This window comes from Arachis ipaensis, chromosome B6 (assembly GCF_059453495.1).
Source record: "Arachis ipaensis isolate K30076 ecotype BB chromosome B6, ASM5945349v1, whole genome shotgun sequence".
In the NCBI taxonomy this organism is placed as follows: Eukaryota; Viridiplantae; Streptophyta; class Magnoliopsida; order Fabales; family Fabaceae; genus Arachis; species Arachis ipaensis.
The window spans coordinates 85,213,089-85,235,689 of record NC_142441.1 but is presented as its reverse complement, the minus strand read 5'-3'; the positions used below and the strand labels follow the sequence as shown (position 1 = coordinate 85,235,689).

At 35.5% G+C, this 22,601-nt stretch overlaps 3 protein-coding genes and 1 non-coding gene across 4 annotated transcripts; 3 read left to right on the top strand and 1 right to left on the bottom strand.

The window, feature by feature from the left end:
• Positions 1-2,308: 2,308 nt before the first annotated feature.
• On the top strand, positions 2,309-2,416 carry LOC148561608 (small nucleolar RNA R71). Its single transcript, XR_015886983.1, has one exon. It is a non-coding gene; the product is annotated as a small nucleolar RNA R71 (small nucleolar RNA).
• Positions 2,417-7,774: 5,358 nt separating this feature from the next.
• On the bottom strand, positions 7,775-8,497 carry LOC107646968 (uncharacterized protein At4g02000-like). The gene has a single exon (XM_016351109.1). The coding sequence runs from the start codon at positions 8,495-8,497 to the stop codon at positions 7,775-7,777; it is 723 nt and encodes a 240-aa protein (XP_016206595.1).
• A 6,931-nt stretch (positions 8,498-15,428) lies between these two features.
• Positions 15,429-16,121, top strand: LOC148561607 (uncharacterized). The gene is made up of 2 exons (XM_088490772.1): positions 15,429-15,714; positions 15,808-16,121. The coding sequence occupies exons 1-2, from the start codon at positions 15,429-15,431 to the stop codon at positions 16,119-16,121; spliced, it is 600 nt and encodes a 199-aa protein (XP_088346898.1).
• Positions 16,122-17,273: 1,152 nt separating this feature from the next.
• On the top strand, positions 17,274-21,399 carry LOC148561606 (uncharacterized). Its single transcript, XM_088490771.1, has 3 exons — positions 17,274-17,438; positions 17,535-18,086; positions 21,271-21,399. Exons 1-3 carry the CDS (start codon positions 17,274-17,276, stop codon positions 21,397-21,399), a joined length of 846 nt encoding a protein of 281 aa, XP_088346897.1.
• The last annotated feature ends 1,202 nt before the right edge of the window (positions 21,400-22,601 follow it).

Sequence of the window (22,601 nt, the reverse complement as noted above, 5' to 3'; positions counted from 1 at the left end):
AGAAGAAGATATGGAGGAGATGGATGGATGTGTGTATTCGGCCATATGGGTGGGATTGGGTGGGAGAGAGATGTTGAATTTTGAAGGTAGTGGGTGTATGGATGTGAGTGGTAAATGGAAAACAGAAGGGATGATTATGAATGGAATGAGAGATGATGAGGTAGGTGGGGATCCTGTGGGGTTCACAGATCCTGAGATGATCCTGTGGGATCCACAGATCCTGAGATGATCCTGTGGGGTCCACAGATCCTGAGGTGTCAAGGCATTTACATCCCTGCACCAATTTAGGCATGTAAAATGCCCTTGCACACAACTCTGGGCGTTCAGCTCCAGGTTGGTGCCCATTTTGGGCGTTCAACGCCCATTTGTTGCCATTTCTGGCGTTGAACGCCAGAACCATGCTTGTTCTGGGCGTTCAGCGCCAGGATGCCGCCCATTTTGGGCGTTCAGCGCCAGAACCATGCTCTGTTCTGGCGTTGAACACCAGACAGATGCTTCCTCCAGGGTGTGATTTTTCTTCTGCTATTTTTGATTCCGTTTTCAATTTTTATATTTATTTTGTGACTCCACATGATCATGAACCTATAAAGACATATAACTAAGAAAAATATAGTTACATAAAAATTGGGTGGCCTCCCAACAAGCGCTTCTTTAATGTCAATAGCTTGACAGTGGGCTCTCATGGGGCCTCACAGATGTTCAGAGCATTGTTGAGACTCTCCAACACCAAACTTAGAGTTTAACTGTGGGGCTTTGGTTGACTCTACTTTGAGAGAAGCTTTTTATGCTTCCTCTCCATGGATGCAGAGAGAGATCCTTGAGTTGTAAACATAAGGTTGTCCTCATTTAATTGAAGGATCAATTCTCCTCTGTCCACATCAATCACAGCTTTTGCTGTGGCTAGGAAAGGTCTTCCTAGGATGATGGATTCATCCTCTTCCTTTCCAGTATCCAAGACTATGAAATCAGCAGGGATGTAAAGGCCTTCAACCTTTACTAACACGTCCTCTACTTGTCCATAAGCCTGTTTTCTTGAATTGTCTGCCATCTCTAATGAGATTTTAGCAGCTTGCACCCCATAAATTCCCAGTTTCTCTATTACAGAGAGGGGCATGAGGTTTATCCCTGAACCAAGGTCACACAGAGCCTTAAAGATCATGGTGCCTATAGTACAAGGTATTATGAACTTTCCAGGATCCTGTCTCTTCTGAGGCAATGTCAGTTGATCCAGATCACTTAGTTCATTGATGAACAAGGGAGGTTCAACTTCCCAAGTATCAATGCCAAATAATTTGGCATTCAGCTTCATGATTGCACCAAGAAACTTGGCTGTTTACTCTTCAGTAACATCCTCATTCTCTTCAGAAGAGGAATACTCATCAGAGCTCATGAATGGCATAAGGAGGTTTAATGGGATCTCTATGGTCTCTAGATGAGCCTCAGAGTCCTTTGGTTCCTCAGAGGAAAGCTCCTTATTGATCACTGGACGTCCCAGGAGGTCTTCCTCCTTGGGATTCACGTCCTCCTCTCCCTCATTAGGTTCGGCCATTTTGGTTATGTCAATGGCCTTGCACTCTCCTTTTGGATTTTCTTCTGTATTGCTTGGGAGAGTGCTAGGAGGGATTTCAGTGATCCTTTTACTCAGCTGGCCCACTTGTGCTTCCAGATTTCTAATGGAAGATCTTGTTTCATTCATGAAACTTACAGTGGCCTTAGATAGATCAGAGACTAAGTTTGTTAAATTAGAAGTATTTTGTTCAGAGTTCTCTGTCTGTTGCTGAGTGGATGATGGAAAAGGTTTATTATTGTTAAACCTGTTTCTTCCACCATTATTAAAGCCTTGTTGAGGCTTTTGATCCTTCCATGAGAAATTTGGATGATTTCTCCATGATGAGTTATAGGTGTTTCCATAAGGTTCACCTAAGTAATTCACCTCTGCTATTGCAGGGTTCTCAGGATCATAAGCTTCTTCTTCATAAGAAGCATCTTGAGTACTGTTGGATGCAGCTTGCATTCTATTCAGACTCTGAGAAATCATATTGACTTGCTGAGTCAATATTTTATTCTGAGCCAATATGGCATTCAGAGTATCAACTTCAAGAACTCCCTTCTTCATAGGCGTCCCATTACTCACAGGATTCCTTTCAGAAGTGTACATGAACTGGTTATTAGCAACCATGTCAATGAGTTCTTGAGCTTCTGCAGGCGTTTTCCTTAGGTGAATGGATCCACCTGCAGAAGTGTCCAGTGACATCTTTGATAGCTCAGATAAACCATCATAGAATATATCCAGGATGGTCCATTCTGAAAGCATGTCAGAAGGACACTTTTTGGTCAACTGTTTGTATCTTTCCCAAGCTTCATAGAGGGATTCACCTTCTTTCTGTTTGAAAGTTTGAACATCCACTCTAAGCTTGCTCAGCTTTTGAGGAGGAAAGAACTTGGCTAAGAAAGCCGTGACCAGCTTATCCCAAGAGTTCAAGCTATCTTTAGGTTGAGAGTCCAACCATATTCTAGCTCTTTCTCTTACAGCAAAAGGGAAAAGCATGAGCCTGTAGACTTCAGGATCTACTCCATTAGTCTTAACAGTATCACATATCTGCAAGAATACAGTTAAGAACTGAAAAGGATCTTCAGATGGAAGTCCATGAAACTTACAGTTTTGCTGCATCAGAGAAACTAATTGAGGTTTCAGCTCAAAGTTGTTTGCTCCAATGGTAGGAATGGAGATGCTTCTTCCATGTAAATTGGAATTAGGTGCAGTAAAGTCACCAAGCATCCTCCTTGCATTATTATTATTTTCGGCTGCCATCTCCTCTTCCTGTTCGAAAATTTCTGAAAGGTTATCTCTGGATTGTTGTAATTTAGCTTCTCTTAGTTTTCTCTTCAGAGTCCTTTCAGGTTCTGGATCTGCTTCAACAAGAATATTCTTGTCCTTGCTCCTGCTCATATGACAAAGAAGAGGGCACAGAAAAAAATAATAATAATAATATGGATCCTTTATACCACAGTATAGAGGTCCTTGTGTTAGTAGAAGAAAAGAAGAAGACAAAGAATGTGATGTAAAGAAAGAAACACAACTGTGAGGAGGGCAGAGATGTGAGATGCGATGTTAGTGAATGGATAAATAAATAGAAGGAGATGAGAGAGAAGGAATTTTCGAAAATAATTTTTGAAAAAGAGTTAGTGATTTTTGAAAATAGTTTTTTGAAAAATGTTAGTAGTTTTTCGAAAATTAAGATTTAAAAATTAAAATAATAGTTAATTAAAAAGAAATTTTGAAAAAGAAGGAAGATATTTTCGAAAATGAGAGGGAGAGAGTTAGTTAGGTGGTTTTGAAAAAGATAAGAAACAAACAAAAAGTTAGTTAGTTAGTTGAAACAAATTTTGAAAAGATAAGAAGTTAGGAAGTTAGAAAAGATATTTTGAAATCAAATTTTTGAAAAAGATAAGATGAGAAGATATTTTTGAAAAGATATGATAGAAATTAGTTTTGAAAAATATTTGATTTTTAAAATCACAATTAATGACTTGATTCACAAGAAATCACAATAGAACTTAAAGTTTGAATCTTTCTTAACAAGCAAGTAACAAACTTGAAATTTTTGAATCAAAACATTAATTGGTATTGTTATTTTCGAAAATTTGATATAAAAAATAAGAAAAAGATTTTTGAAAAACATTTTTGGAATTTTTGAAAATAACTAAGAAATTTGAAAAAGATTTGATTTTTGAAAAATATGAGATTTTTAAATTGAAAATTTGATTTGACTCATAAAAACAACTAAATTTTAAAAATTTTTGAAAAAGTCAATCCAAATTTTCGAAATTTTAAGAGAAAAAGGGGAAGATATTTTTTTTATTTTTGAATTTTTTAATGATGAGAGAGAAAAAAATTAAAAACATCATTTTCATGTTTTTCTCTTTTATTTTTGAATCAAAACAAGGGATGCATGCAAGAACACTATGAATGTCAAGATGAACACCAAGAACACTATGAAGATCATGATGAACATCAAGAACATATTTTTGAAGAATTTTTAATGCAAAGAAAACATGCAGACACCAAACTTAGAATTCTTTAATGCTTAGACACTAAGAATTCCAGAATGCATATGAAAAACAAGAAAAGACACAAAACATGCAAATGCAAAGATCAAACAAGAAGACTTACCAAGAACAACTTGAAGATTATGAAGAACACTATGAATGCATGATTATTTTCGAAAAAATGCAAGATGCACATGCAATTGACACCAAACTTATAACATGACTCAAGACTCAAACAAGAAACAGAAAAATATTTTTGATTTTTTTGATTTTCTAATTTTTTTTGGATTTTTTTTTCGAAAATTATTTGTAAAAGAAAAAATAAGGATTCCAAAATTTTTAATATGAATTCCAGGAATCTTGCCATGTTAGTCTAAAGCTTCAGTCCAGGAATTAGACATGGCTCACTAGCCAGCCATGCTTTCAATGAAAGCTCCGGTCCAAAACACTAGACATGGCCAATGGCCAGCCAAGCTTCAGCATGTAATTCAGACATGACATGCCTGACATACCCTACAATCGTATAACAGCTGATGGTTGGAAGCCTCAGTCCAAAAGAATTTAGACATGGCTTTACAGCCAGCCAGGCTTCACATGCTTCATGAAACACTAGAATTCATTCTTAAAAATTTTGAATCTAAAAAATTTTTTTTTTCGAAAACAGGTGAGAAAATTTTTGAAATATTTTTGAAAAATTTTTGAAAAGAAAACAAAAAGAAAATTACCTAATCTGAGCAACAGGATGAACCGTCAGTTGTCCAAACTCGAACAATCCCCGGCAACGGCGCCAAAAACTTAGTGCTGTTGCCGGATCAAACTTGGCACTGATGTTACCGGACCAAAAGCTTGCCGAAAACTCAAACAATCTCTGGCAACGGCGCCAAAAACTTGGTATGCGAAATTGCTACTCAGGTTGTGAATTGTTGTTCGAAATTGATTCCTTGGCAATGGCACCAGAAACGGATGCACAGGACCATGGTCTAAACATATCTTCACAACTTCGCATAACTAACCAGCAAGTGTACTGGGTCGTCCAAGTAATACCTTACGTGAGTAAGGGTCGAATTCCACGGAGATTGTCGGTATGAAGCAAGCTATGGTCACCTTGTAAATCTCAGTCAGGCGGATATCAAATGGTTATGGAGTTTTCGAACATAATATAATAAAATAGGGATAGAAATACTTATGTAATTCATTGGTGAGAATTTCAGATAAGCGAATGGAGATACTTTCGTTCCTCTGAACCTCTGCTTTCCTGCTATCTTCATCCAATCAGTCTTACTCCTTTCCATGGCTGGCTTTATGTGATACATCACCATTGTCAATGGCTACTTTCAGTCTTCTCTCGGGAAAATGATCCAAATACCCTGTCACGGCACGGCTAATCGTCTGGAGGTATCACCCTTGTCAATGGCTTCATCTTATCCTCTCAGTGAAAATGGTCAACGCACCCTGTCACGGCACAGCTATTCATCTGTCGGTTCTCGATCATGCTGGAATAGGATTTACTATCCTTTTGCGTCTGTCACTAACGCCCCACAATCGCGAGTTTGGAGCTCGTCACAGTCATTCATTCATTGAATCCTACTCGGAATACCACAGACAAGGTTTAAACTTTCCGGATTCTCTTGAATGCCGCCATCATTCTAGCTTACACCACGAAGATTCTGATTAAGAGATCTAAGAGATACTCATTCAGTCAAAGGTAGAACGGAAGTGGTTGTCAGGCACGCGTTCATAGGGAATGATGATGATTGTCACGTTCATCACATTCAGAGTGAAGTACGAATGAATATCTTAGAAGCGAAACAAGATGAATTGAATAGAAAACAGTAGTACTTTGCATTAATCTTTGAGGAACAACAAAGCTCCACACCTTAATCTATGGAGTGTAGAAACTCTACCGTTAAAAATACATAAGTGAAAGTCCAGGCATGGCCGAGAGGCCAGCCCTCAAACGTGATCTAAGATAGCATACAACTGATCAAAAGATACCTAATACAATAGTAAAAGGTCCTATTTATAATAAACTAGCTAGTTGGGTTTACAGAAGTAAGTAATTGATGCATAAATCCACTTCCGGGGCCCACTTGGTGTGTGCTTGGGCTGAGCTTGAGTGTTGCACGTGTAGAGGTCCTTCTTGGAGTTGAACGCCAGTTTTTGTGCCAGTTTGGGCGTTCAACTCTGGTTTTGGATCTTTTTCTAGCGCTGGACGCCAGATTTGGGCAGAGAGCTGACGTTGAACGCCAGTTTTCATCGTCTAAACTTGGCCAAAGTATGGACTATTATACATTGCTGGAAAGCCCTGAATGTCTAATTTCCAACACAATTGGAAGCGCACCATTTCGAGTTCTGTAGCTCCAGAAAATCCACTTTGAGTGCAGGGAGGTCAGAATCCAACAGCATCAGCAGTCTTTCTTCAACCTCTGAATCTGATTTTTGCTCAAGTCTCTCAATTTCAGTCAGAAAATACTTGAAATCACAGAAAAGCACACAAACTCATAGTAAAGTCCAGAAATGTGAATTTAACATAAAAACTAGTGAAAACATCCCTAAAAGTAACTAGATCCTACTAAAAACATACTAAAAACAATGTCAAAAACGTATAAATTATCCGCTCATCACCTCTCCTTCACTAAATCCTCTCCTTGTCTTCGGTTTGTCCACGTGAAAGGCTGCCCCACCATTCCAATATCCACTAATTCGTTGCTATCAATAAAATTAATGAATATTGCAATGGTAGTTGCTGATTTTTGGCCTCCACCCTCCTTTTCCGCTTGACTTATTATAGCATTAAAATCTCCCACTATTACCACTTTTCCTTCCAATTGTTGACTAATTGTTGTAAGCTCCTCAAACTATAAGGTTCAAATTTGTTCTGAACAGCTCAAATGGACACCAATGAACGTCCATACCCCATTATTTTCGAACTCCTTAACTTCAGCTGCTACAAAGAATTCCCCACTATTTATAATTTGAACATTGATGCTGTCCTTCCAAGCTAGCGCAAGTCCTCCTGCCATTCCTGACGGGTTAACAATATACCAGTTTTCATAGCTGCATGCCCGGAGTTTTGCTTCCACCTGTCGAGATTGGTTCTTTATTTCACTTATGAACACAATCTCGGGGGAGTGGGATTTACATATCCCTTTTAGGGTGTGAATTGTCAGTGGTCTTCCCAAACCCCGACAATTCCAAACTATAGTTCTCATGGCGCCTTGGGTGCCATTTGTAGGCTGGCACCCTCCACCCCCTGTTCAACTGCATTTTCATCCTCTATTCTTGCTTTCTTTGTAGATCCTTCAACTATACCACTCATCAACCTTTTTTTGGATCCAGCTTTAGTATCCAACCCTCCAGTACCTTGACTTGCTAATTTTTTCCACTTTCTGCCTTCCTTTGTTGTGAGACATTGCCCAATAGTGAATTACATAGGTTGTCCTTCATCCTCCTTGGCATTGGACTGACCAGCTATGATAACCTCCATGCATTCTGTTTTAGAGTTGGCTGATTGAGGTGACTCAGGTGCTGCCTTGTTGTCAGCATTTTGTGGTTTCAAACTTTGTTCCTCCTCTTGCATTGACATTCCTATAAATTCCTCCAATAAGCAATTTAAGACTGGCTTTTTCTTACGTTGAGTAGCCTTATTCTGATTCTGGACTGAGTTGTTGAATGTTCTTTCTCTTTCAGAGTTAATTCATATTCCCACTTGGCTAGCTTTAACTCATTCACCAATGTCATCCTCTTTTACCCTATCACTCTCTGTGTCCTTCAGCAAATCGTGGCAGTTTTTCACCTCGTGCCCCAATTTTGTGCAGTAGGTACAGAACATTTCAAGTCCCTCATAGCGCAATGCCACCTCTACCTCCTTTTTATTAGGTCCTGCAACAATTAACTGATCCCTTACTTTCTTGGTAGCTTCAATATTGATCTTAGCCTTTACAATCCTAGTTTCTCTGCCTCTCATCTGAAATTTACCTACCTCTAACACTGTGCCCAGCCTCTCTCCCAATTTACGTCCACCTTCGAGGGTTTTAAACGATTCTGGTAAACCCCAAAATTGAATCCAAATTGAAAAATTAGAAATAATCTCTTCATCACCCTTCTGATCTTCCTTCCATCTCTTGACATGGAGCACGTAATCCTTGAATAGCCATGGAGAACCACGTTTAACACGCAAGATATCCACCTCTTTATTAAAAAAGAATTGGAAATTGTCCCCTTTATCACTCACGCTAAATCCCTCTAGATTTCCCCATATAGCCTTTAAAGCATTCCCCATGGTTCCAACTGAGAAGATTTTGGAAGCAAAGAGTCTGCCATAGAGACTATGGGAACAAGTATTAATACCTTCTGATATGTCTGCCTCTTCCAGTGGAATCACATTCCTACCTCCTTTTCGGTTGTCTTCCTCGGTCCGATCTTCATCCCACCTTGCCTCAGCCATGCTGATTACGTAGATTATCTTTATCAAACCAGTAGTCAAACTAATTCTTCTTGGTTAAGGTTAGGAGCTCTGTTGATTCCATAGATTAATATACTAGCTTTTTATACCTTTGATTTATGCATTGATATCTTTTCAAGAATAGGTTTTCACTCTTCATCCTAAAGGGTTTGAATGTGTTGGAAAACAATTCTTCTCTGACTTGAATTCTTTTAACTTCTTGAAAAAGTTGATTAATTAAATTAAGTTTGAAAACCAATTCTCACAAATTTTAAGTTTTGAAACTAGACTTGATAAGTGACATAAAATCAACTAGGGGAGATTCTTATGAATTGTGCGGTTTATGAATCAATAAACGTGCTTAACTCTTTTCTTAAAGTATATATATATATATATATATATATATATATATATGTATGTATGTATGTATGTATGTATGTATGTATGTATGTATGTATGTATGTAATTAGAAGGAATTATTAAATGAGAAGCCTGAAAAGGAATAAAAAGAAAATCCGCAAAGTTTAGGTCGGCTAGGATTATAGAAATAAAAATAGTTGATAAAATTTTCTATCTCTCCTAAATATACAACATAGCCTCTATAGGTAAGTTTCCAAACAGTTAATATATACATACACATCTTTAATATTTTGAGAGAGAGAGAGAGAGAGAGAGGGAGGGAGAGAGATCTAAACAAAATGAAATACAGAACTTAAGATAACTTTGTCGTCTTCCAAACAAACTCTAACCCATTGTAGAGCATTAGGACTTGCATCTGAAAAATAGTGGATACATGGGGAATGAGAACTCCCCCGACTCATCAATTTTCGGTACAATAAAAATGTCAAATAAATACAATATAAGATAACAAGAAACTCACTAAGAAATCTTAAACTTCACCCATCATTATTTCAATCCTAAGTTCTCACTATTCCGAAATCAGGCAACTATCATAAGAAATTCTAATCTAACTCATCCTTATCCAAATTTCATGGTCCTCCAAATTCTAAACAGAACAGCCCTCAGCGTCCACCGACACCAGCATGAGGGACCTCTCAGATATACAAACATAAGCAAGGCAATTAAGTAATACACAAGTAAATTCAAATAAAGCAATTAGCATATAGTCATTTAATATGTACAAGTAAATAAACCATGGCAAGTAGTAAACCCAAACAAATCAATCAAATGCAGATGATGTATGTCTGTTCTACTGGCCATGAGCTCACGTGTCGATTACTTTGCCACAACTCGACACATCTGATAGCTAATTCGGATATTGTCCTATTGAAAACTTGTGGGTGATAAACCACCACGATCCCCACCTAATAAGTGGTACACCACCATGATCCTCACAAAATTTTATCTAATTATACAATTTTATATATTACTTTTTTTCTAAAATGTATATATATACTTTTTAGAGTTATTTCGAATCAAATAACATATAAAAAGATATTAGAATCCTATAATTAAATAACTAAGGATTTTGCGAACTAGTACGAAATAAAAGTATAATTTTTTATCGTAAAAAACTAAAAATTCATTTTTTTATTAAATTTACAAAAAAAAATGATAATTTTCCTAATAACCCTTAACGGAAAAATCGAAAAGGAGAAGAAAAATTGTATGTGAAAATTTTAATGAACACTTATCAAATTAGTGGAATTTAAACTTAAATAATTAAATTTGAACCAAATAATAAAAATAAGAAAAATTAATACTCTTTTCATATAAGATGTTTAAATATATTTTATTTTTACAAAAATTAAATAAAATATATTTTAGTCTATGTAATTAGAATATTTTTTAATAATTATTTTTATATATAAATTAGTGATAATTATTTTTATATATAAATATTTACCTAAAATATATATTGCACAAGTTTTTAACGTGAACCTTGGGTAAATAAATTAAATTATTAAATAAAACTGCAAAAATTTAAAAATTATATAAAAAATAAAATTCTGCAGGAAAAGAGAAAAATAATTATTTTATTGTTTCAAAAAATTAATATAAAATAATATACTTATTATTAGTTTAATAATTTTTACTTATTTTTAATATTTTAACTTGATACAAAAATATTTAGTTCAAATTTTTTATATATTTTATGATTCATGAAAAATATTTAAAATAATTAAAATTTATCACACTAATATTAATATATATTTTATATTATCATTAACATTATAATAGTAGTAAAACTAATAATATAAAATATATTTATTATTATAATGTATTTTATTTATTTTTAATTTTATATTATTAATCATGAAATATAAAAAATTAAGGTTAAATATGTAAAAAGTTTAAATATTTTATATTATGAAATAATAATAATAATAATAATAATAATAATAATAATAATAATAATAATAATAATAATAATAATAATAATAATAATAATATATTTATGGTTAAAGTAATAAGTTTATTTATTTTTAATATTTTATTATTAATCATAAAATATACAAAAATTTAAATTAAATATTTTGTAACAAATTAAAATATTAAAAATAAATTAATTTATTATATTAAGAATAAATGCATATTTTATATTATTATTACTAATATATATTTATAATTATAATAATAATTATTAAAAAATATTTTCATTAAAAAAACTAAAATACATGTTATTTAATTTTTATTGAAAAATGTTTTTAAAAATAAAAAATTCATTTAAACATTTTTCAAAAAAGAAAAGCGTCATTTTTTCAAAAATAAACTTTAAAAAAAACTAAAAGTTGATTAAATAAAAAAATATTATTTCAAAAAAAATATTTTAATTGTAATTTCTGAAATGCCTTTTTGTTTTTTGGTTTAGGATGAATTTGTTGTACTCCCGATAAACTACACTAGGCATCTTCATAAATATAAGATTAGGTGAGAAGAAAAGTTAATTAACAATGGCAATCATTGTTATCGTTTGCAAAGTACATAGAAATACACAAGAGTACACAAGAATAAGTCAAATTATTTTAGAAAAATAATAATTATTTAAATTTATAATAAAAATCCAAAAATTAAAATTAAAATAATTTATTTTTAAAAATAATATTTTTTTATTTATTAGAACAAAAATCATTTTGAATTCGTCTAATTTACCGTGAAACCGAGAAAATAATGAGCAAAGTTCCAAGCCAAGACCCGTGTCAATGACACGAGAACAACACTAATAGACACGTGTCAGATATTTGCTTAGTTGCTTACACAATACACAGCGTAGAATCGTGAACAATTGGAGGCACAAGTGGTGCAATACACAACGTGAATCGTGAACAATTAGAGACACAGGCGGTGCTCTAACACAATAAACCTCGTGTCAATTATTCAAGATTTTTTTTATAAATAAATAATTTAATTATTTTATTTATTAAAATAGGTAATTTATGTTGTATTTATTAATTTATAATACATTAATTTATCTTTTTTATCATATAAATGAAATATATTCATACTACATTATAAACAAGATACGTATATTATTATTAAACAATTACGATTAATAATAATACACATAACTCATTTAGATATGTGCATTTTTTTTAAATTCTATATATATTCATAATTATTTTGTTTACACAATAAATAAGATAAATAAATGTAAAATAAATTAATAAATAAATTATAAATTATATATTTTGATAAATAAAATAATTAAATTATTTATTTATAAAAAAATTTCAGTTACTCAAAAATTATTTAACACATATTTTAAAAATAGACCGCTGTTTCAATAAAAATACTAAAACATATTCTCATAAAAACATTCACGTTAAAAATATATTTTGTTTGAGTAATTATATTTTAAATAAAAATAATATATTAATAATATATTAAAATTAAATTTTATAATTTGTTATTAAATAATAAAAAATAACAAATATTTTTATATAAATATAATTATAAAATTTTATTAAAATACATAATTTAAAAATATTATTGTTACGGTGGAAATAAGTAATAACTTTTTTCTATAGATTTTAATAAAACGAATGAGTTTATATTACTATTTTTAAAAGAAAATGTCTAATAAGGATTCTAACTCTTAAAAAAAGGTAAAAATCTTTTATTTATAAAAACATATAAAATTAAAAATGATAAATAACAATTATAATTACAACATGATTCAGTATAATTTATTTTTTATTCTTAAAATACTTATAAATGTGTTTAAAAAAGTACAAAAATTTTACTTTTGTTGCAACATAAATCATTAGAAGTTAGAACATATAAAATTGAAAGTGAATATGTGATTTCTTCGCTAACTGGAGAGGAGGAGAGTCATGACTCCCAAGTCATGAGCCTATTATTTAACACAATCGTTACTAAACCAAATAACAATAACAACAAAAACAATCAGCACAAACCTTAGCCTTACACAGAAGTTCGCACGGCCTAGATTAAACCATACACCAGTTACCTCTATCAACGAAGGCGACATTGCATGGATAAAAAGCTTACTTCGAAAAGGGCTATTTCTAGCAATGAAGCCAAGTGGCCAATGCGGGAAGTTCTTCTGCAACCTCGCTCGAGCTACCAACACCGGATGCCCTTCAACTACTCGACTAGACCGTCCTCGCAGGAATGCTTTTGTAGGGTTTCACACAAACGTTTCACTCAACAATCGTTTTCTCTAGGGGTGTGCATGGGTTGGGTGAAACCGGATTTCATGTGACCCAGACCCGAATCCGGCCCTAGACCCGATGAAACCTATACACTTTCAGGCCACGATTATACTGGGTAAAAAACGAGCTATTAACATTACATTATCTTGATACCTTCTTATAAGCTAGCATGTGAAAATATCCAAATTTTCAACACTCCAACCATTATTTGACATGGTAAAACTCACTTAGAAAAATATAACAAGAACCAACTCATTTTTTAAAATTAAAGCATAATCATAATCAATACTAATATTGTCTAATAACATTAAATATTTAAATCCATACAAATAACACAATTATTATGCATTAGTCTAAAATCTTATGCATTTTAAACATAAAACATTAACTTATAGTCTTATAATAACTAATAACACAAAATATTAAAGTTTACAATATTTAAATTCCACATAAGAATAGCCATCATCCGTCACTAATAACACAAAATATTAATTGTGTATGATGACCTGGCCACCGGGCCAAGTTCGGGTGACCCGAACTATGGCCCAGACCCGACCCGAAATAATGACCGGGTCTATTTTTGAGACATTTACCCGACCCTAGACCCAATGAAATCACATTAAAATAGCCTCGAAAGTGTTCGGGGCCGGACCGGGTCTTCGGGTCGGGCCGGCCCATGCACACCCCTAGTTTTCTCAAACACTGCCTTGCTTGGGGAAGGCGAAATGATTTCGCGAAAATGTAATGAAGGAAAAGCAACCATCAAGTGAAAATTTGTCTTTAAAATTTATTTTTTGGTGCAAAAGACGATTTTAAAACAAACTGGAACCTTTAGACTATTTTGTAGCGAAAAAAGGGCAGAAACGAAATAAATTTTTTACCTCTACGTTAGGGACCAAAATCGTACTTAACCATAATAATAATAATAATACTAATATTTGAAATGTTATTAATATTATTTGAAATATTTAATTTTTAAGAATTTGGTCTAATTTAAATTATTAATAATTTTTATTATTTTTAAAAAATATATTTTTATATTTACAAATACATATATTTTATTTACATGATAAATGAGATAATTTTTAATGTATCTCATTTACATTGTAAACGAAATATATGAAAATTGAATATCTCGTTCACAGTATAAATGAAATGCATTAAAAATTATCTCGTTTATAATATAAACAAAATAAGAATAGATAACATATTTTTATAATAATTTTTAAAATTATTTAATTTAATAAATAAAATATTTATTTAATTTTATATAAATAAAAAACCAACGGTGGATGTTACAGTTTTTGTCAATAATTTAGTGAATCAATAGTCCATAAACTCATTAATTATTCAGTGAATCAGTGCTCCATACATTTTTTATTTTTAAAATAGTTTTTTAGAGTTAAAATATCTATTATATCTTTTATACTTATTTTACCTTTTTTTAATTAATAAAAAACTTATTTTAACTTTTTTTTCAATTTATAGTCTAGTAGTCTACAGAAGAAGAAGAAAGAAGGTATGAGACACTGAATTATTTATCGTTGTCGCCACTCCATCAGGAATTTATCATACCACCTTCAACAATTCAACACCAGTCAATTCGAATTAATGAAAAAAGAACAACCATATTTATCAAAGGCGACGTTGTCGCAGATCTAAGAAATAGAGGAAGAGGACAGCGAGAGAAGAAGAATGAAAAGTAGGGAAGAGATCGAAAGTAGATGCATGGTGGGCGAGGACAGAGGCGGAGGTGTGTGGGTAAGGAGTGTCGCGGACAAATGCAGAGACGGAGGAATGGTGAGGAAGAAGAGGGTGATGGAGGCCGAGAGAGTAGCAGGGGAGGAGGGTAGCCGCGGAGGTGTGGTAGGAGAGGAGAGAGGGGGAAGAACACACGATGAAAAAGTGGTAAAGAAAAAACTAGGTAATTAACTAAAATTAATTAGACTTATGGATAATCATATCTTTCAAATTTTAAAATTAAATTGAATTTTGAGTGCCAATGAGCAATAGCTCAAATGGCATAGACTCCCCATACTCAATTAAGAGGTTGCGGGTTCGAGTCTTCTATCTTTCCAAATTTTAGCCAATGAGCAATAGCTCAAATGGCATAGACTCCCCATACTCAATTAAGAGGTTGCGGATTCGAGTCTCCTATCTTTCCAAATTTTGGAGAATTAGAGTGCTCTGTTAGGGTTTCTTAGTGCTCTGTTAGGGTTTCTTAACGGAGTTCCTAGTGCCGTCAAGGCTACATTATCAAGATCAATTAAATCTCAATACAAGTCTACGTAATCTGCATGGCTGAGACAACGAGGGATGAAGATCGGATCGAAGAAGACAACCTGAAAGGAGGTAGGAATGTGATTCTACTGGAAGAGGCAAACATATCAAAAGGTATTAACGCTTACTCCAATAGTCTCTATGGCAGACTCTTTGCTTCCAAAACCTTCTCAATTGGAACCATGGGGAATGCTTTAAAGGCTATATGGGGAAACCCGGAAGGATTTAGCGTGAGTGACAAAGGGGATAATTCATTCCAATTCTTTTTTAATAAAGAAATGGATGTCTTGCGTGTTGAACGTGGTTCTCCATGGCTATTCAAAGATTATGTGCTCCATGTCAAAAGATAGAAGGAAGATCAGAACTGTGATGAAGAGATTATTTCCAATTTTCCAGTTTGGGTTCAATTTTGGGGTTTGCCAGAATCGTTTAAAACCCTCAAAGTTGGACGTAAATTGGGAGAGAATCTGGGCACAGTGTTGGAGGTAGGTAAATTTCAGATGCGAGGTAGAGAAACTAGGATTGTGAAAGCCAAAATCAATATCGATGCTGCCAGGCAAGTAAGAAATCAGTTAATAGTGGTAGGACCTAATAAAAAGGAGGTAGAAGTGGCACTGCGCTATGAGAGACTTGGAAAGTTCTGTACCTATTGCGCAAAATTGGGGCACGAGGTGAAAAACTGCCATGATCTGCTGAAGGACACAGAGTGAGATGGTAAAAGAGGATGACATTGGCGAATGGGTTAAAGCTAGCCAAGTGGGAACGCGAATCTACTCTGAAGGAGAAAGAACATTCAACAACTCAACCCAAAATCAGAATAAGGCCACTCAACGTAAGAAAAAACCGGTCTTAAACTGCTTATTGGAAGAATTTGCAGGGATGTCAATGCAAGAAGGGAAACAAAGTTTGAAACCACAAGACACTGGTAACAGGGCAGCACCTGAGTCACCTCAATCAGCCAATTCTAGAACAGAATGCATGGAGGTTATCATAGCTGGTCAGTCCAATACCAAGGAGGATGAAGGGCAGCTTATGCAATTCGCTATTGGGGAGTGTCTCACCACAGAAAAAGGTAGGAAGTGGAAAAGGTTAGCAAGACAAGGTGCTGCAGAGTCAGATACTAAAAGTGAACCCAAAAAAAGGTTGATGAGTGGTATAGCTGAAGTAACTACAAAGAAAGCAAGAACAGAGGATGAAAATGCAGTTGAACAGATGGTGGAGGGTGCCAGCCTACAAATGGCACCCAAGGTGCCATGAGAACTATAGTTTGGAATTGTCAGGGTTTGGGGAGACCCCTAACAATTCACACCTTAAAAGGGATCTGTAAATCCCACTCCCCCGAGATTGTGTTTATAAGTGAAACAAAGAACCAATCTCGACAGGTGGAAGCAAAACTTCGGGTATGCGGCTACGAAAACTGGCATATTGTTAACCCGACAGGAGTGGCAGGAGGACTTGTGCTAGCTTGGAAGGACAGCATCAGTGTTCAAATTATTAGCAGTGGAGAATTCTTTGTGGCAACCGAAATTAAGGAAGTCGGAAGCAGTGAGGTATGGGCGTTCATTGGTGTCCATTTGAGTTGTTCAGAATAAATTCGATCCTTACAGTTTGAGGAGCTTATAACAATGAGGCAACACATGGAAGGAAAAGTGGTAATAGCAGGCGATTTTAATGCTATAACAAGCCAAGCGGAAAAGGAGGGTGGAGGCCAAAAATCAGCAACCACCATTGCAACATTCACTAATTTTATTGACAGTAACGAATTGGTGGATATTGGAATGGTGGGGCACCCTTTCACGTGGACAAATCGAAGATAAGGAGAGGATTTGGTGAAGGAGAGGCTTGACCGCTATATAGTTGGGATGGAATGGAAGTTGAAGTTTCCGAATGCAGTGGTGCACAGGCTTACAGAGTCAGGCTCGGATCATGCTCCAATTTTGATGGAAACCGAACCTCAATCCTGGCATAGTAAAAGGCGGTTTAAATACCAGGAACGTTGGTGTGGAGAAGAGGATGTCAAGAGAATTGTCAGTGAAGTGTGGAGAATGGAAGTTGTAGGCTCGGCTATGTTCTCCTTGGCCCAAAAGTTGAAAGTTTGTTGACATAGACTAGTTCAATGGCAGAAAACTCACAAAGCAAACTCCCGGAAAGAAATTGAGGACCTTCAAGCTAAACTAGAGGAGTTGCGGGTGGCTGGAATCAATGGGGGAGAGGAGGTTACCAGTTTGGAAGAGAAGTTGGAGCTGGCATATTTGAAAGAAGAGAGCTATTGGCGAGAAAAATCTAGAATCAAGTGGCTAAAAGAAGGAGATCAGAACACTAGATTCTTTCACCAGAAATTTCAATCAAGGATGCGAAGGAACAGAATTTGGAGATTAGTGGGGAGGGACAATGAGATTGCATCGAAACCGGAGGATATTGCAAAGGTAGCTGAGGACTACTTTTGCGATATTTTTACTTCTTCTTGTTCGGCTGATCTGAATCCATACTTAGAGGATTTGGAGTCTAAGGTTACAGCTTCCATGAACCGTAGGCTCCAAAGGCCAGTAACTATGGACGAGGTCAAAAGAGATACATTTAGTGTTCATGCTCAGAGTGCTCCTGGTGATGACGGGTTTACAGCTAAGTTTTTTCACTTTTTCTGGGATATAGTTGGAGGTGACGTTTTTAAGGCAGTGAGAAGTTTCTTTCACAGTGGCAGAATTTTAAAAAGCTTCAATCATACTCAAATTTGTTTGATTCCAAAGGTGCCAGATGCCAGTGATGTAACACCCTAACTACCAAAGCTCGCACTTCCGGCTGTGCGACTCTGATAGCTCGGACATTACGACGACACTTATATTATTTAATACTAAAATATGAGCCTGTTTAAAATTTTAAACCGCAATACCGCTCCCAAAGATACTTTCATTCGATAACGTACATCCATAAATACCATTCAACTTACAACAACTCATAAAGAGTACATCCATATATATATATATATATACATAAATATATATAAATAATATTACAAACATAATACAATACAATTCCTATCCCTCTTACAGATTATATCGAGATAAAGGCGAGGGTACAATAAACCATAACTAAAACAATATAGAGCATCATAACAACAATTAAATAAGCTCTTCGTAACTTCTGCGCCCATATCCTGAAAGGGGAAAAATGTAGGGGGGTGAGAACATCATCCTCGAAAGGGTTCTCAGTAGAGGGTTTTTGGGAATTACTGTAATAGGATACATGAAGATAAACCGTACCAATGATTAATAACCATCTTATGCCTCTTTTCAAAAACAACCGTTTACAATAAAAGAGAAATCTGAAATCCTTTTTCTAAAAGAAGAAACTGTTCATTTAAAACAATATTCAAAAGCATTTCAGAAGGTTTATCTATGCTGAACCAAATTAGCCTTTCACGTATTTCCAAACCATAACCACAATACCGAAACCAACCATCGGTCCATCTCAATCCAACCACGGCCCTAGGCCCAAACAATCCAACCAACAACCAATCACCACAATCCAACAGAGTCCCAGATGCAAACACAGGAAGGAAGTTCAAGCACAAACAAACAGTTATTACAAGTAGAACAGTTAGCAATTAATCACATAGGCAAACCAAGTATAATATGCACACCCAACCAATGTCACACAAATGCATATGATGCATGCCTGTCCCTAGTGGCTGATGATATCATCTGTCGGTTATAGAGCCAACCCGACAAGTCCTGGTAGCTAACCATTGAACTGTCCCTCTGTCGTGCATCCCCAACTCGAGTTATACTCATCATAAACTTGATCATAATCATGATCCATATCCATCACCCTCACTGGTGAATATTTATCCATCACCATCACTGGTGAATATTTATGGGGGCGAGCTCATCCGGGTCTTTCACAGTGCCCGGCCACACTTACGACATAGGGTCAACAGAGTATCAAGTCTCGACCTGGAGCACGTGGTGGCTAGCCACTGCTACTACCCAGGGCAACTCGTATCTCAGATAGTGGAAGTGCAACATTCACATCTATCAATGATTCAGCATAAACATGCATTCAATCTCATCCATGGATCAACATCCATCTCAGCCATCCGGCTCACGGTTCAGTCCAGAACCAGCCAATATTCATATCATACACAGCCATTCCGGCTCACAACAAAACAGCACTTCCACCATTCAACATCATTAAATTCATAAAGTCGGCATTTAAGCCATAAATCATTTTCTCAATTCATTTCACTTTGAAATCGAGTTTCAACTCTTTTCAGCCTTGGCTTTAAAGATCTCATTTCTCAAATCATCTCAGGCTCATAAGCCACTTTTACTCAAGGTAAATTCCCCTTTGAAAACAATGCCACTCTCGGCATCCTCTTTCCAAACTTCCATAACCATGGCAAGTTAAAGATTTATTTTGAAACATTCAAAATCATCCATTCAACAATGGGATTTTATAACAAAGTTTCTCGGCAGAGTCCCAAGTCTTTAGGGGAGAATAACATATCTCATTTCGCCAAATTCATTTAAAATCATTAAAACATTGGCTTTCTGATTTGAGTAAGAAAATAGGATCTAAGCCAAACCGAGTCACGTAATCTTTACTTCTTTCAAAACCATTTCCTTTACTTAAACAAAACCGGCTTCAATTCCATAATTAAATCTGAAGCGTTTCAAACTGATAAGAGAATCCTTTTTGTTGTGTTAAACTAGAGTTCAAAAGATACTTTGAATCTTATTTAAAACGTCAAAATAATGAGGCTCATCACTCGAAATCCAATTCCTTTTAAAATCACGAAAACTCTCCCAAGGGACAATCTTTGTGTTTAATAGAGAAAAACATAAACCCGTTTTACCTTTTAAAACAGCCTCAAAGCAAAATTCTCTTTCGAATGACTTGTACCCAAAGACATACTGTTCTTCTTGGAAAATAAGGAGAAATCATGATTCTCTTTTCAATAATTCTTTCAACGCATAACTTCATTGCTTTCTTAATTGTTCTAAGTAAAGGTAATAAAAGAAGCCATAATTTCACAATCCTCAAAATAGATAGGAAAGGCATTAAACTTAAAATTCCCCAATTAACATTTCAAATAAGGACTCGGATTCTATAGAAATTTCGGCAGCACCTCCCCTAAAACTTGGACTTTTGCCACCCGGTTCGGGTCCCAACTAAACCGTTTTCTCATTCCTTTTCAACAGCTCAAAACCAGAAATCAATTCAAAAGCAAGCTAAATCCAACAGTCGCCTCAGTGGCATATCTCAAGGAAGCCATTTCAAAAATCAACTCAATATCAACCGATTTAACTCATTTATAAAGCTTTAAAGAATCGGTTCAGCAATAAATCATTTATCAAAGCCAGAGCAATTAAAGCAACCCAGGCTGAATTTCAAGAGCATTCTATCTTTCACATCATCAAAATAATTGACTCAATTCAAACCAATCCTCAACGGATTAAACTCATTTCAAATATTTAAAGAATCAACTTCAAACATTACATTTCACAAGCCACACAACAATTCAGCCAAACCAACATCCATAGTCATTCGAGTCAATCAATTGATACATAAGGCAGATACAATCACCAAGTACACAATATCTCACATCAGTACCCATATGTAATAATTCCAATAATAAACTATAGTTTTTGGAAAGCGCCCCTACCTCAAAACGCAATTCCATAATCCAAACGTCTCATAGAGTCCTTTCCGCCTCAACCCGAACTGACGGCAACCAAAACCTCAGCTCCCAGTCACTTTCGCAATAACCATCGCAACACTATTCGCAGCATATAATAACCGAAACTCAATCGTATAGCAATTAACGCTACAAAACGTCAGTGTATGATAATAAAACAGCGATTAAAGGACTCTTCCAAACAGAACGCTTACCGAACTCGAGGGAACCAAGTAGCGGCTGCACCAGTGGTGGATTCCGGCAACACCAACTCCACAACCGGTGACCATAACGACGGCAGCTCGCGGTAAACTCCTGACACAACCAGCCTTAGCAACAACTCTCATGGCCCATGGAGAAATTAACAGGTAAAGAAGCTGAAGCAGGGTTAAAGCTTACCATCATAGAAGACTCAGTGGCTGTTTCCGGCAGCAGAGGTGGCGGCATCGAGGTTTCCAGCGGCCAAAACAATAGCAACATCACTAACCCAAAACAGAGCAGAATCTGAATGAGTGGCAAAACCCCAGGACAGTTCCGGCGATGGACATTCGGTGATGGTGGAGGAAGGCGGCGACCCTCCACAGCGGCGAGCCCAGCCTCGCGGCGGCGACAGCAACCCCACGGCGGCTCCTTTTTCGCGCGACGCCATCTCCACGCCTCACTCTCTCTCTCTCTCTCTCGATCTCATGCTCCCCTCTGGTCGCGATCCACGGCGGCGATGGTGGCGCCGTTGGAAGACATGGAGGCAGTGGCGGCCGAACAAGAACACGATGAGGCTGAGGACGAATGGCGGCGACGAACCGAGGTGGTGGCTCCCTGGACGACAGCGGCGCGGCGTGAGGCACGGCGGCAAGGCGTGACGTAGTTGCGGCAGCACTTTCCTCCCCCTGGCCGGCGTCAAGTCCTTCCTCTCCTCCCCTTCTTCCGTTTCTACCCGTTTCCTTCTAACCCTTTCCTCCTTTTCTCCATGGCTACTGCATACTAATTTGGGAAAGGGAAAGCATGGGTATTGCTGCTGATGGGCTCAGTGGGGGAAACGGGTTCTGGTTAGGGTTTTCAGGGTTAGAGTGTTTCATTTTCAAAAATTAGGGTTAGGGGTAATTCGGTAATTTCACTTAAAAATAGGTATAATGTAGTAATTAGAAATAAATTCTAATTCAACAATAATAGTGCATAAAATACTATTTGCTCATCAATTTCACACTTTATTTTTAATAAAATGCCCAAATCCAAAAATTAGAAATAATATACTTAATTTCTTCATTTTTCCAAAATAGCAGTAATAATATTTAAAATATTACTTATCTAATCCAAATCTTATAAAATCCTTATTATTTCATAACTATCAATCTTATACTTTAAATATAGAAAATAATCCAATAATTATAAAATTGGATAATAATTATAACTCATCTCAAATCCAATAAATCAAAACTTGCCTTAATTATCTTTAATAAAATAATCTCTGAAATTAAGGCTATAAATTACTGTAGGATTTGAGACTTGATCATAA

Bases quoted from the DNA above. Each gene is read 5' to 3' on its own strand.
- LOC107646968 (XM_016351109.1), bottom strand. From the start codon at position 8,497: ATGGCTGAGGCAAGGTGGGATGAAGATCGGACCGAGGAAGACAACCGA.
- LOC148561607 (XM_088490772.1), top strand. From the start codon at position 15,429: ATGGCTGAGACAACGAGGGATGAAGATCGGATCGAAGAAGACAACCTG. The intron at 15,715-15,807 runs GTTCTCCATGGC...CCAATTTTCCAG, and splicing joins TGTCTTGCGTGTTGAACGTG to TTTGGGTTCAATTTTGGGGT.
- LOC148561606 (XM_088490771.1), top strand. From the start codon at position 17,274: ATGGAATGGAAGTTGAAGTTTCCGAATGCAGTGGTGCACAGGCTTACA. The intron at 17,439-17,534 runs GTCAGTGAAGTG...GTTCAATGGCAG, and splicing joins AAGAGGATGTCAAGAGAATT to AAAACTCACAAAGCAAACTC. The intron at 18,087-21,270 runs GTGAGAAGTTTC...ATAATAAAACAG, and splicing joins GAGGTGACGTTTTTAAGGCA to CGATTAAAGGACTCTTCCAA.